This window comes from Acinonyx jubatus, chromosome E4 (assembly GCF_027475565.1).
Source record: "Acinonyx jubatus isolate Ajub_Pintada_27869175 chromosome E4, VMU_Ajub_asm_v1.0, whole genome shotgun sequence".
NCBI lineage: Eukaryota > Metazoa > Chordata > Mammalia > Carnivora > Felidae > Acinonyx > Acinonyx jubatus.
Window position 1 is genome coordinate 24,063,149 of NC_069395.1, and position 13,651 is coordinate 24,076,799.

The window sequence follows — 13,651 nt, forward strand, 5'->3', positions numbered from 1 at the left end:
TCCCTAGGAGACCAATACATTGAAAAGGACTAAATAAATGATTAGGAAGCTCACTGGGAGTGTTCTAAGATAACCGTTTTAGATAGAAAACATGAACCAAAATTACAAATAGCTGGGATGTGTGTGAGTGGTGAAGAAATTAATTTCATAATCACCATCATTTCAAAATTTTTAAAAATTTAATCAAAATTTCAAAATTGTTAAAAGTCATCAAAACAGGGATGCCTGGGTGGCTCAGTTGGTTAAGCATCTGACTTCGGCTCAGATCATGATTTCATGGTTCATGGGTTCCAGCCCCGAATCAGGCTTTGTGCTGACAGCTCAGAGCCTGGAGCCTGCTTGGGAGTCTGTGTCTCCCTCTCTCTCTGCCCCTCCCGCATTCATGCTCTGTCTCTCTGTCTCTCTTTCTCAAATATAAACAAACATTAAAAAAAATTTTTAAGTCATCAAAACAAAAATAAATTATGCTTTTTCACTCATTATAATTACCATTATTTAAAATTTTTATATTAAGCAATTTTTGCAAGGTTAGCAAAACCCCTAACAGCATGTTTTTATGTGCTATGGCGGGTGGGGGGTGGGAATTAGGATGACATTATTGGACAACAATTTGAAATGGTTTGCAACATAAAAATTCATAGCATCTGTAACTTCACAAATTTAGTCTCATTTTAGAAATGTCCTGTAATTTATTTTAGCCATTACTACATAACTGATTTTCACAGTTACGTTCATACTGAAGTAAGAGATGTCTCTCTCTCTCTCTCTCTCTCTTTCTTTTTTTTTCTTTCCCTGCTGTGTCATCTAATTCAGATTTTCTTTGCAGCCAGCTCTCTGTGAAAGAATCAGGATACCATTTCATTTCATGTTACTAAGGTCAATGTGTAGTTCAATCTTAAAATAACATAAGGACTAGAAGAATACTGCTATTCAGCTCTTCTAGCCCTGAATCTTGTGCTGTGTTTGCCATCAGATAGGTACTGCTAGTGGAGAGATTTTATCAAAAATTAGCAGCAGCCATTTTTTTTCATTAAGAATAGAGTTCATAAGAAAAAAAAAACAGATTTCCATTAAATCTGACCATTGTTTTTAGGAACAAAAGAAAGTGATTGGTTACTTAACCTTATCATAAAGCTGTCTTATATAGCCAATTACCCCCACTATTGATGCCTTTTTAAAATTAAATGCTGTAACTGTTTCAAGATATCAGTATCAGAATAGTCATTTTCCCCCTCCTGTACCACGAAACAGATCATTGCAGTAAGCCTGAGTTTGGGCCACTGCTGAGACAAGACGAAAGGTAACAAATGGGACAAGTACAGTTGACTGTTTTATTCAGCAGTTCAATTAGTTTTCATGTATAAGACCCCAGAGTTGCACCTGTCAGGAAATGACAACTTTCATCTGTGAACAATTAAAAAATAGATTTTTATAGGCAAGGATCTTCATAACCTGGGCATTGGAATGTATTTCTAATCATTTCTTCACAGAGCAAAATAAAAACTGGAATACCATTAAGCAGGATCCCAAGGAACTGCAAGTATGTTCCATCTTTTGGTTTATTGAATCTATGCTATTCATAGATTATGCTATTCATAATTCCAGGGAATTCTGGAATAATTGGGCTTCTCCAATTATTTCCAATGTAGGAAAGCATGTACCTCATTCTTCATGTCACCAATGAGGAAGGATAACAAGGGAATTTGTCAGAAGACAAAGGTGACCATTATACATCTGAGTTAGTAAGTGGAGGAAAGTTTGAGCTCAGCTCAGGAACAGTGACTGAAACGGGCAAACTGCTCCTGGTTTCACTTAATTAGAGAAACAGTAATGGACTCTCCACAAGTTTTCTCCTGTTCTTTGCAACTTAAATTTGTATTTTGTATGAGTAGTGGTGCTCTCCATCAAAGCAGTGGTGGTTTGGGGAGGTTACAGATAGAAGAGCCCCAACCTCTACAACTGCAAAATAAAAGTCCCACATAGAGTAAAAGATGACAGAATCTTCCTATGTAAATTCTGCTACTTAACATCTGTGATTATTAAAAATCAATTAGATTGGCTTACCTATCAAATGTTCCTAATCTTTATTACCTAATGTAGCTTCATATTTGCATTTAGTATCATTTTTCTTCTGCTTGAATTTTTCCTTCAACATTTCTTGCAGCATGAATCTGCTAGTGATGAATTCTTTCAGTTTTTGTGTATCTCAAAAGTCTTCCTCTCAGTTTCATTTTTATAGGGTTTTTTTGGTTGTTGTTTTTACTAAATATACCATTCTAGGTTGACTGTGTTTTCTTTTCATGCTGCTCCACTGTTTTCTGACTTGCATTATTTCCTAGGAACGATCTCTCTTTTTTTCCCATTATCCTCATCCTCTGCATGTAATGTAACGTTTTCTGTTCATCACTGATTTTGAGCCATTTGATTATGATTGCACATTGGTGTAGTTTCCTTCGGGTTACTTTTGCTTGGGGTTTATTGAGCTTGATGGAACTATGAGTTAATCAAGTTAGGAAAATTTTTAGCCATTATGTTTTTGAAAACTTTTTCTGTCCCTCCTCTTCAAGTTTGAACATGAGTTACATTTCACTGATGTTCTTCTGTTTCTTCTTTTTTTTTAAATTCTCTTTTATTTCTCTGTTTCCTTTTGGATAGTTTCTATTGCTACTTTCTTAAAGGCCACTAATATTTTCTTCTGCAGTGTCTAATCAGTCTTTAATCCCACCTAGTTTAATTTTCATTTGCTTATTAGCTTTTTAATATCTTCCATGTTTCCACTTAACTTTTTGAGCATATAGAATATAGTTACAATAATTGATATCATGCCCTGTCTTTTAATTCTAGTATTGATGTCTGTTCTGAGTCAGTTTCAATTAACTAATGTTTCTTTTTAATGTGAGTTATATATATCCTTGATATATTGAATGCCCAGTGATTTTTTCATCAGTTCTTGGGCATTTTGAATTTTACATTTTTGGTTTCTTGGTTTTAAAATTATCCTATCAATATTCTTGAGCTTTGTTCTGGGATGCAGTTAAGTAACTGGTAAGTAGTTTGATACTTTGGTTCTGATTTTTTAATATTTACTGGGTAAGAGTGGAGCAGTGCTCAGCTTAGAGCTAACTACCTCCAGCTACTGAAATGAAACCCTTCAGTACCCTCTAACTGTTCAGTCTACTGGTGGTAACAAGGAACATACTCAGCCCTGTGTCAGAATCTGGGAGTATTACTCCTAGTTTTTCCAGGTGGAATTTTTTTGGGACAGGGAGTGCTTTAAATAGTTTTCTTACATTCAGGCAGTCATTAATCAGTTCTGGCTGAATATGAATACTTGAAGGAATAATATGAATGTCTCTGGATTTCTCTCTGTGTGCAGCTGCCTCTTCTCCAGTAGCTGTCCTGCGAAATTAGCCACCTTGCTATCTCCAGCTCCAGTCTATCTGGCTCGACATGAGTTCCTCAACACCAGATATTCTCTCAATGAAACAAACTGGAGCCTCACCTTATTATGGGGCTCACCTCTTTTGATTTCAACTCAGAGATCCCTGTTTTTTATGGCCTGATGTCCATTATCTTGAAAGCTATTTTTCACAGATTTTGTCCGTTTTTTGGTTGTGTTTGATTGTTCAGATGGTGGGCAAATCCAGTCCCTATGTTCTATCTTGATCAGAAATGGAAATCAAGAACTAGATTTTGAATTCAATTAACTTAAATTTAAATTTAAATAGCAATAAGTTGTTCATAACTGCCATTATGGATGTTGGCTCAGAAGCCATAGCTACCAACTGCCCATCCAAATCCAATAACAAAACTGGTTACGTAGTAATTAGTTTCAGTAGACATCAAAAGTTCAAAGCATCGTCCCTTTAAAATATGTCTTTAAGACTACATAAGGGGCCTTAAGATATTGTAGATTTCACAGTATAGACTGATCTTAGTTGGTATCTGTCACTTTTAATACTACAATGTAATCACGAAAGACCCAGGTTGTTTTTTTTTTAATATAATTTATTGTCAAGTTAGCTAACATACAGTGTATAGAGTGTGCTCTGGCTTCAGGAGTAGATTCCCATGATTCATTGCTTACATACAACACCCAGTAGTCATCCCAACAAGTGCCCTCCTCAATGCCCATCACCCATTTTCCCCTCTCCCCTGCCCCCTCATCAACCCTGTTTGATCTCTCTATTTAAGAGTTTCTTATGATTTGCCTCCCTCTCTGTTTGAAACTCTTTTTTCCCTTTCCCTTCCCTCATGGTCTTCTGTTAAGTTTGTCAAGTTCCACATATGAGTGAAAACATTTGATATCTGTCTTTCTCTGATTTATTTCACTTAGCATAATATCCTCCAATTCCATCCACGTTGTTGCAAATGGCAGGATTTCATTCTTTTTCATTGCCAAGTAGTATTCCATTGTACATATAAACTACATCTTCTTTATCCATTCATCAGTTGATGGACATTTGGGTTCTTTTCATAATTTGGCTATTGTTAATAGTGCTGCTGTAAACATTGGGGAATGTGTGCTCCTATGAATCAGCACTCCTTTGATAAATTCCTAGTAGTACAATTTCTGGGCCATAGGGTAATTCTATTTTTAATTTTTTGAGGGACCTCCACACTATTTTCCAGAGGGGTTACACCAATTTGCATTCCCACCAACAGTGCAAGAGGGTTCCCGTTTCTCTACATCCTTCTTTGGAAAAGTGTCTGTTCATGTCGTATGCCCATTTCTTCACTGGATTATTTGTTTTTTGGTGTTGAGTTTGGTAAGTTCTTTATAGATTTGGATACTAACCATTTATCCAATATACCATTTGCAAATATCTTCTCCCATTCCATCGGTTGCCTTTTAGTTTTGTTGATTGTTTCCTTTGCAATGCAGAAGCTTTTTATCTTGATAAGGTCCCAATAATTCATTTTTGTTTTTGTTTCCCTTGCCTTTGGAGACATGTTGAGTAAGAAATTGCTGCAGCTGAGGTCAAAGAGGTTATTGCCTGTTTTCTTCTCTAGGATTTTGGTGAGTTTATTTTTGTGTGTAGTGTAAGAAAGTGGTCCAGTTTCATTCTTCTGCATGTTGCTATCCAGTTCTCCCAGCATCATTTGCTGAAGAGATAGGCTTTTTTTCCATTGGATACTCTTTTCTGCTTTGTCAAAGATTAGTTGGCCATACGTTTGTGGGTCTAGTTCTGGGGTTTCTATTCTATTCCATTGGTCTGTGTGTCCATTTTTGTGCCAATACCATACTCTCTTGATGATTACAGCTTTATAGTAAAGGCTAAAGTCCAGGATTGTGATGCCTCCAGCTCTGGTTTTCTTTTTCAAAATTACTTTGGCTATTCAAGGAAAGACCCAGTTTTTTTGCCTGTTTGTTTTCTGGTTTTTGTTTTATTTGAGAGAGAGAGAGAGAAAGAGCACGAGTGGAGGAGAGGGGCAGAAGGTGAGAGAGAGAATATTAAGATCTCTTAAGATTCCAAGAGAGAATCTCTGCTCACAGTATGGAGCCCAACACGGGACTCAAGCCCATGACCTGGGTATCATGACCTGAGCCAAAATCAAAAGTCAGGCGTTCAACCAACTGAGCCACCCAGGTGCCCCAGGAAAGACAGAGTTGTTTTTTTTTTAATTTTTTAATGTTTACTTACTTTTGAGGGAGAGAGACACAGAGACAGAGACTGAGCAATAGCATGAGCAGGGGAAGGGCAGCGAGAGAGGGAGACACAGAATCCGAAGCATGTTCCAAGCTCTGAGCTATCAGCACAGAGTCCAACACGGGGCTTGAACTCACAAACCATGAGTTCATGAACTGAGCCGAAGTCGGATGTTTAACCAACTGAGCCACCCAGGAGCCCCAAAGCCCCAGGGTTTTTTGTTTTTGTTTTTGTTTTTGTTTTTGTTTGTTTTTTTTAATTTATTTGAGTTTAGTTGACACACAGTGCTACATTAGTTTCAGGTATACAGCAGAGTGATTCAGCTTCTTTACATGTTATCCTGTGCTCACCCCAAGTGTAGCTACCATCTGTCACCACACAGTGCTATTCCAAAATCATTAAGCATATCCTGTATGTTGGGACTTTGATTCACACAACTTATTCATTGCATAACTGGAAGCCTGTATCTGCCACTCCTCTTCACCGTTATGCTCATCTCTTCATTCCCCTGGCAACCATCAGTTTTTGTTCTCTGTTTTTTTTAGGTGGAAAGACACAGGTTTTTTATTGCAACATACAATTTGGTTGGACCTCCCTAAGAAAAAGTCCACAAACTGAGAACAAAAATTAGGTTTAAAAGAAAATATTTATTTAAAATTATAATTAAAAAAAGAAAATTAAAATTAGAAATGAAGTATTACAAGTTATAAAGTTAAATTGACAAAATACCACAGAAATCATAAAACCCAGAAAGTTAACATAGCATGTATATGAATTGTTTTATACAACCCTATGATACCTTTAATTTTTACATTTTTGACTGAATATTCTTTAGAGGTAATATCTCCACAAGACACAATTTTCTAATATTTTCAATATAAAGTAGACAATTCATTCTTTCCTTTAGCATGTTTGATTTAAATTTGTTACTTATTGTTAAAATATTAGCAAAGTTCTTTCAGGTTCACAACTCGTGATTTGTAATGTTCTATAATTTTTTAGGATTGTTGTCAAATTTTGGAAAACCTCTGTCAAGTTTCCTTAATATAATGAACAACAAGATTTCAGGGCATTAAAAGAGTTCTTGTGCTGTAATTAATATTAAATACTACTTGAATTGAGGTATTGTAAATTAGTTTGCTCTCAGTGTCCTCATTGTAAAGACATGAGTGTCATGGTATCTCTATTAATGTCAATATATCATGCGTGACAGAAGCAAACTTCCATTCTCATTAGGCGTCAATGAGAATTGAATTATCTATTTAAAATTACACATCTGATGATTGTCTCCATGCTTTTAAAAATGTTTCTCCTTCATTACTCATATACTTCTGGTGACAGGCATTATGCCATATACCCATATGTGCTGTGTCTTCTACCCTGCATCTCTGCATTTTGGTGCCAGTCGATTTGGCACGGGGGTGTTAGGAGTATCCCTGGAAGCCATTCTTACACTTCAGTGGACATCAGTGAGCAAATTATATACAGTTGTGATTGTGGAATATACCTCACTGACAGTGAACTAAATGTATTCTTTCCTTGACTTCCTGGTTGAGTCCTTCAAATGCCTGTGATTCTTTAATGTCAACTAACCTGAGTTAGTATGAGGAAGTATGATGAAGGGGCAATCAGAATAGAAACAGATAATAGTTTATTTTTTGCAGTTAAGGTAGCTTCTTAATTTTTACCGCAACAACAAAAAAATAACCACAAAAAATCAAATCACTTGGAGGGCACCTGGGTGGCTCAGTCGGTTGAGTCCAACTTCGGCTCAGGTCATGATCTCACAGTTCGTGAGTTCAAGCCCCGCATGAGGCTCTGAGCTGACTGCTTGCTCAGAGCCTGGACCCTGCTTCAGATTTTGTGTTTCCTTCTCTCTCTGACCCTCCCCCGCTCATGCTTTGTCTCACTCTATTTCTCAAAAATAAATAAATGTAAATTTTAAAAAATTAAAAAAAAAATCACTTGGTTCCCTCGTGTATCTTTGATGGGATGTGTTCAAATTAAAAGGCTTGAAGCTTAAACCCCGTTGGCCTCAAAGGAAAACAAGTTCTGACTGTATACTTCAGTTTTCCCCCTTGTTCTTATCATTGAGCTTCCGCATAATTGTTGCATGATGAATTCCTTCAGTAATCTGCTTCATTCTAAGTCCTTATCCCTCCATCCATTCTAACGCAACTGCCAAAGCAACGTTTCTTAAATACTGCATATCTTACATTCCTTTTCCTTGATTAGACATTAAAGATTACATATTGCCGGAATAATTTATTATTTTTTGTCTGAAATTCAAAACTTTTTTCAAAGTTCTTCTTACTTCTTCCACAACTTCCTTGTGCAAAAGCATTTCTCCAGTGTTAGTCTTCTCATTAATTCTAGAACACTCTTTTCTCTCCTGTACCTTAGAACCTTTGTTCAGCTGTACTTCTCCCTTAAACTACAATTTAATAACCAAATATTCCTCAGAACTTCCCAAATTAAACCTTCTGGGAAAGTAATTTCTCCTTCCTCTAAACTCCTGTGGTATGTATTGATCACAATGGTCATTTTTTACTAAGCATAGATGTTATTTACTTCTAATTTGAAAAGTATGAGATTTTACTCTAAGACAAATTTATAAACCTCTTAGTATCATTAGTTACCTATTTGTTGTCTGTGCTTCCTAATGGTAATCAAATACTCTATAACAACTTTACATTATTAAATAATAACATGTTGGCACTTGTGTTCTTCTAAATCTCTTTTAAATAGACATTTGGTTTTTAATGTATACTAAAGTTTTGGTTTTTAAAGTATTGATGAAGAATACAAAGGAAATAACACTCAACTAAAGCCTTATCTATTGGTTTTGGAAATCACAAAGAAGAGAAAAAATAGTGAAAGTAATATTTCTGAAACATATTGTTGAAATTAATTCAAGGGCATTATTTTCACTTGAGTAATGGAATGGCATCTTACATTCAGCAATTGCAAGTAAAATAAAAATTATATAGTAAAATCACCCCCCAAAATACTTTAAATTCCTCATAAATATGTGTGTGTACATTAAAAATCTTTATAGTAATATGAATGTATGATTATAAAATACATAGGTAACTGTACCATACACTAGAATACATTTGTAAATATTTTACAATATTTTTAATTATATAAAAAAGTTACTGACAGTTGAATTTAGGTAATCTTAGTAAGCATTTGCTTAGGGTGCAAATCATTTGAGAGACAGATCTGCATAAGTTAAAAGTAAGATTCAGGAAATCATCTCTGGATTTGATATCTGGTTCTCTCAATGTCTTGTGACTTTGATGAAGTTGCTTTAATGTTCTGCAGCTTGGTTCATTCATCTCTACGTTGGAGATAGTAATAGTCTCCAATTTAATTGTGTTGTTGTAAGCACAGTGTTGACTAAATGTGCTTAGATTTATGTTTGGTATAGTGTTGGCACTCAATAGTTTTAATCATGATAACATTCGAGACCACTCCCTACAGGTTAAATTAGTATTGCCATTAGACAAGAAATACTGTTAGAAATCTGAATAAGGGAAGATATTTGGATTCATACTCAGACAGGTAAAACTAAAGAAAAATAAAGAGGTAGTTTAAATCTACGCTGTTAATTTTTGTGCCACCAGTTAAGTGAAATTCAACTTCTGAATAATAGCTGAAAATTTACATTTGCTTGATTTTTCACATATGCTATTTTGTTTACTCAAAAGATAAGTCTGGTTCTGAGTATCAATTTTTTAAAAATATTTATTTTTGAAGGAGAGAAAGACAGAGTGTGAGCGGGGGAGGGTCAGAAGAGAGTGAGAGAGAGACAGAATCCAAAACAGGCTGCAGGGTCTCAGCTGTCAGCACAGAGCCCGATGCAGGGCTTGACTCACGAGCTGTGAGATCATAACCTGAGCCGAAGTCAGATACCTAACTGACTGAGCCACCCAGGCACTCTGTGCATCAAATTTTCTGAATACACAAACAAAAAGAAAAGAAACAAAACAGAAAATCATACTGGAAGCACACTTAAAAGTAAGGAAAGACATTTCATGGTAAATAATCAATGCAAGAGAAGGATATCACAATACTAAATACGTATGTAAGCATCATCATAGCTTTAAAATATATTTTAAAAGATTGACATAATTAAACAGAAAAACAGACAAATCCACATTCATAATGGAAGATTTAATACATCCTTCCAATATTTAGAATAAACAGATCAAAACATAGTAAAAATATAAAAGATTGGGACAATGGAATCATAAATTTGACCTACTGATACAGGTAGAATATTGACCAGATAATGGGCCATAAAGAAAATCTTATCAAGGAGTGCCTGGGTAGCTCAGTCCATTAAGCATCAGACTCAGAATACCTGCTCAGGTCATGACCTCACGGTCATGGGATCAAGCTCTTCATGGGGCTCCACTAAGTGTGGAGTTGGCTTGGGATTCTCTCTCCCTGTCTATGTCTGCTCTTCCCCTACTGGTGCTCTCTCTCTCTCAAAATAAATAAACATTTAAAAAAAAAGAAAATCACATCAAATTTTTAAATTACTTTTGTAAATTTTTTATTTAAATACCTGTTAGTTAACATGCAGTGTAATATTAGTTTCAAGTGTAGAATATAGTGACTCAAAACTTACATACAACACCCAGTGCTTATCACAAGTGCACTCCTTAATCCCATTCACCTATTCAACCCATCGCCCCCACCTACCTCCTTTCTGGTAACCATCAATTATTTCTCTATAGTTAAGAATCTGTTTCTTGTTTTCCTTTCTTCCTCTTTTTTCCCCCTTTGCTTGCTTGTTTTGTTTCTTAAATTCCAAGTATGAGTGAAATTATATGGTAATTGTCTTTCTCTGGCTAACTTACTTCACTTAGCAATTATACTCTCTAGCTCCATCCATGTTGTTGCAAATGGCAAGATTTCATTCTTTTTTATGGCTAGGAAATATTCCATTCTATATGGATATGATCACCTCTACTTTATCCATTTATCAGTCAGTGGACATTTGGGCTGTTTCCGTAATTTGGCTATTGTTGCTGCTATCAACATTGGGGTGCATGTAGCCTTTTGAATTAGTATTTTTGTACCCATTGGGTAAATACCTAGCAGTGAAATTGCTAGATTGTAGAATAATTCTATTTTTAACTTTTTGAGAAAACTCCATACTATTTTCCAGAGTGGCTGGACTGGTTTGCATTCCCAGCAGCAGTACAAGAGGGTTTCCCTTTCTCCACATCCTCACCAACACCTGTTGTTTTCTGTGTTGTTAATTTTAGCCATTCTGGGAGGTGTGAGGTGATACGTCCTTGTAGTTTTCATTTGTATTTCCCTGATGGTAAGAGATGTTGAGCATCTTTTCATGAGTCTGTTAGCCATCTGGATGTGTTTCTGGAAAAATGTCTATTCATGTCTTCTGCGTTTTTTTTTATTTAATTTTTTCATGTTAATTTTTTTTTGAGAGAGAGACAAAGTGCAAGCAGGGGCAGAGAAAGCAGGAGACAAAGAATCCGAAGCAGGCTCCAAGCTCTGAACTGTCCTCACAGAGCCCTACGCAGGGCTTGAACTCACGAACTGTGAGATCCTGACCTGAGCTGAAGTCAGACTCTTACCCGACTGAGCCACCCAGGTGCCCCTCTTCTGTCCGTTTCTTAACTAGATTATTTATTGTTTGGGTGTTGAGCTTTATAAGTTCTTTCTATATTTTGGATATTTATCTTGTGAAATCTTAAAAGATTGGAGAGTGGTCACCCTGTGTGTGGTGAGAGGAGGGCGAGAGGGACTGACTGAAGGGACAACCGGGGCTTCCCTGAGACCTAGTGCTGCGCGGTTTCCTGAGCTCGGTGCTGCTGCAGAGGCATCTTCACCTTCTCGAGATTCAGCAGACCCTTTGCTTCCCTTCTCTTCATGCTTATCGTATTTCAACATAGAGTTTTAGCAATCCAGCATTCCAGTTTCTTGAGTTTTGAATTGTTAAACTCATTTGTGTCCAATGAGAGTGATCCTGTTGTTTCACACACGTATGTGACACATCCTTAAAAGAATAAGTGCATGGTTTGCAGGAAAAGCAGGTCGCAAATATCAACCAGCACTGCATTCTTGGCAAAGTTCACTCACGTTGTCTGGGTCTTGTTTGTGAAAGCGTTACCTAACGTCAAGCTCTGTAAATTATTTCCTTTTTAATGTTTATTTATATTTGAGAGAGAGAGAGAGAGAGCATGCGCAGGGGAGGACACAGAGAGACAGAGACAGAATCTGAAATAGGCTCCAGCCTCTGAGCTGTCAGCACAAAGCCTGACTCATGGCTCGAACCCACAAGCTGTGAGATGATGACCTAAGCTGAAGTCAGAGGCTTAACCAACTGAGCCACCAGGTGCCCCAGTAAATTATTTTTAAAGGAGCTTTTATTATTATCTTTTGAGGTTTACACATGATACACCTGAATGGGTTTGAATAATTAGAGAGTTAATGAAATCCAAAGTTTATCACCGGTTACACATTCTTGCACATTCCAAGAACCTGAGCACATTCCAGCAGAGAACATGCCTGGGTTTATAAGAACAAACCAAAGCAGGTCACAGCATTAACATTCAGTGGGAATACAGTGAAAATCTGATTCCAACACTGGCATTGCTGGGGCTTGTAACCGATTTTTTCTTTTACTTTGCAAAAGTTTCTGATGGGCGGAGCATCTGGTAATCCCTTTCATTCCCAAACTGTGTCTCACTTCCTGCTCTAATCACAACTTTTAGCAGAAGAGCAGCTGACATAGTGTAAGCAGTGTCGGCTATTAAATGTGCCCCTAAACGATCCTCAAAATGAGATTTCCAGCACAGATTGTTTGGCTTATGTGGTGGACCGTTTGTGTTGCAGAAGGTAAGAGTGAAAAAAGAAAGCCTTTTCTGTGTTATAAAACATTTTCTGTTCTGCTTTTCACAGTGGGATTAGGAATTTGGTCTAGATTGTGATTTAATTACTGTTCTGTAGCTTAATGTGTGAGTGGCTTTTGACATTGTTAAGTTTCAAAAAATAGAAGCAGCTTATTTAGATGTCGTGATTATTCATCATCATTTTATTTAATGTAAAAATTCAAAACATGTTTTAATATTTTGAAAGCTGTAATATAAACATTTCCCTTGTAATTATCATAAAACATAATTTTATGCTTGGAATTTTTACCCAAATGCTTTCTGTGAAAGTATGAAGAAGCATATGAACATATATAGAACCAGAACAGAAATTAGACAATAGAAACCTTCAAATCATCTAATGACTAGATTTATCTCAGATATAGATGTTAACTCTTTCTAAAGAAGAATCCCTTTAGCATTTACAACTGTTATTGTCACGGCCTTAAAAGTCTTATAGACAAACAAGCATTACTTGTACCTTTGGCATGAATATATCATATAAATTTGAAAAAAATTGAATATGCAATGTTTGTACATCCAAATATTCTAATGGATGTTTTCCTGTGGTTGTATTTGAGGTATATTCTAGAAGACCAGTCTTAAGAATAGTGAATATGAATGTAGAAGATTTTATTTTCTGGCATTAGTAAGGGAATTTCTGGACATATAATTAAATTTAATTCTAACACTACTTCTCAACAGATTAAAAACTTTCTTTGGATGGAATTTGGTTTCTAGTTCATGATAGGAAACTATGTGATACTATTTGATTTACTTTTTTTGAATGACATTTTTAAAACAAATGAGTTACCTATCATTCACAAATTTCCAAAACATTTCACTAAGTCAACAAATTTTTTTGAATGCTTGCTTCCTGTCAGCCTCTATGCATTGAGAAATACCAACAAATAACACTAAAGCTCTGTCATTGATGGTCTTTCAATCTAGAAAATGAAGGCAGATATCTCTCTTTAGTTATATTCCTCAGTCATTTTTTAAGGTTTATTCAAATATGCTTCATTTTTTTTCTGAGACACGGTGCGTTTTTAGTTTCACATTCTGATATGCTATTGCTTGATCTTTAGG

At 35.9% G+C, this 13,651-nt stretch overlaps 1 protein-coding gene across 3 annotated transcripts in view; it reads left to right on the plus strand.

Annotated features, from left to right (window-relative positions):
• Positions 1-12,226: 12,226 nt before the first annotated feature.
• The window catches only part of CFH (complement factor H), a 224,954-nt gene continuing 223,529 nt past the window's right edge, over positions 12,227-13,651 (plus strand). Inside the window, exon 1 of one of the 3 annotated variants that reach the window (XM_053209182.1) lies at positions 12,227-12,530. In XM_053209182.1, coding sequence (XP_053065157.1) covers positions 12,473-12,530 — 58 coding nt within the window. In that variant the 5' untranslated portion in view covers positions 12,227-12,472. The remainder of the gene's footprint in view (positions 12,531-13,651) is intronic. The other 2 variants (XM_027074893.2, XM_027074897.2) reach the window with 2 other exon arrangements.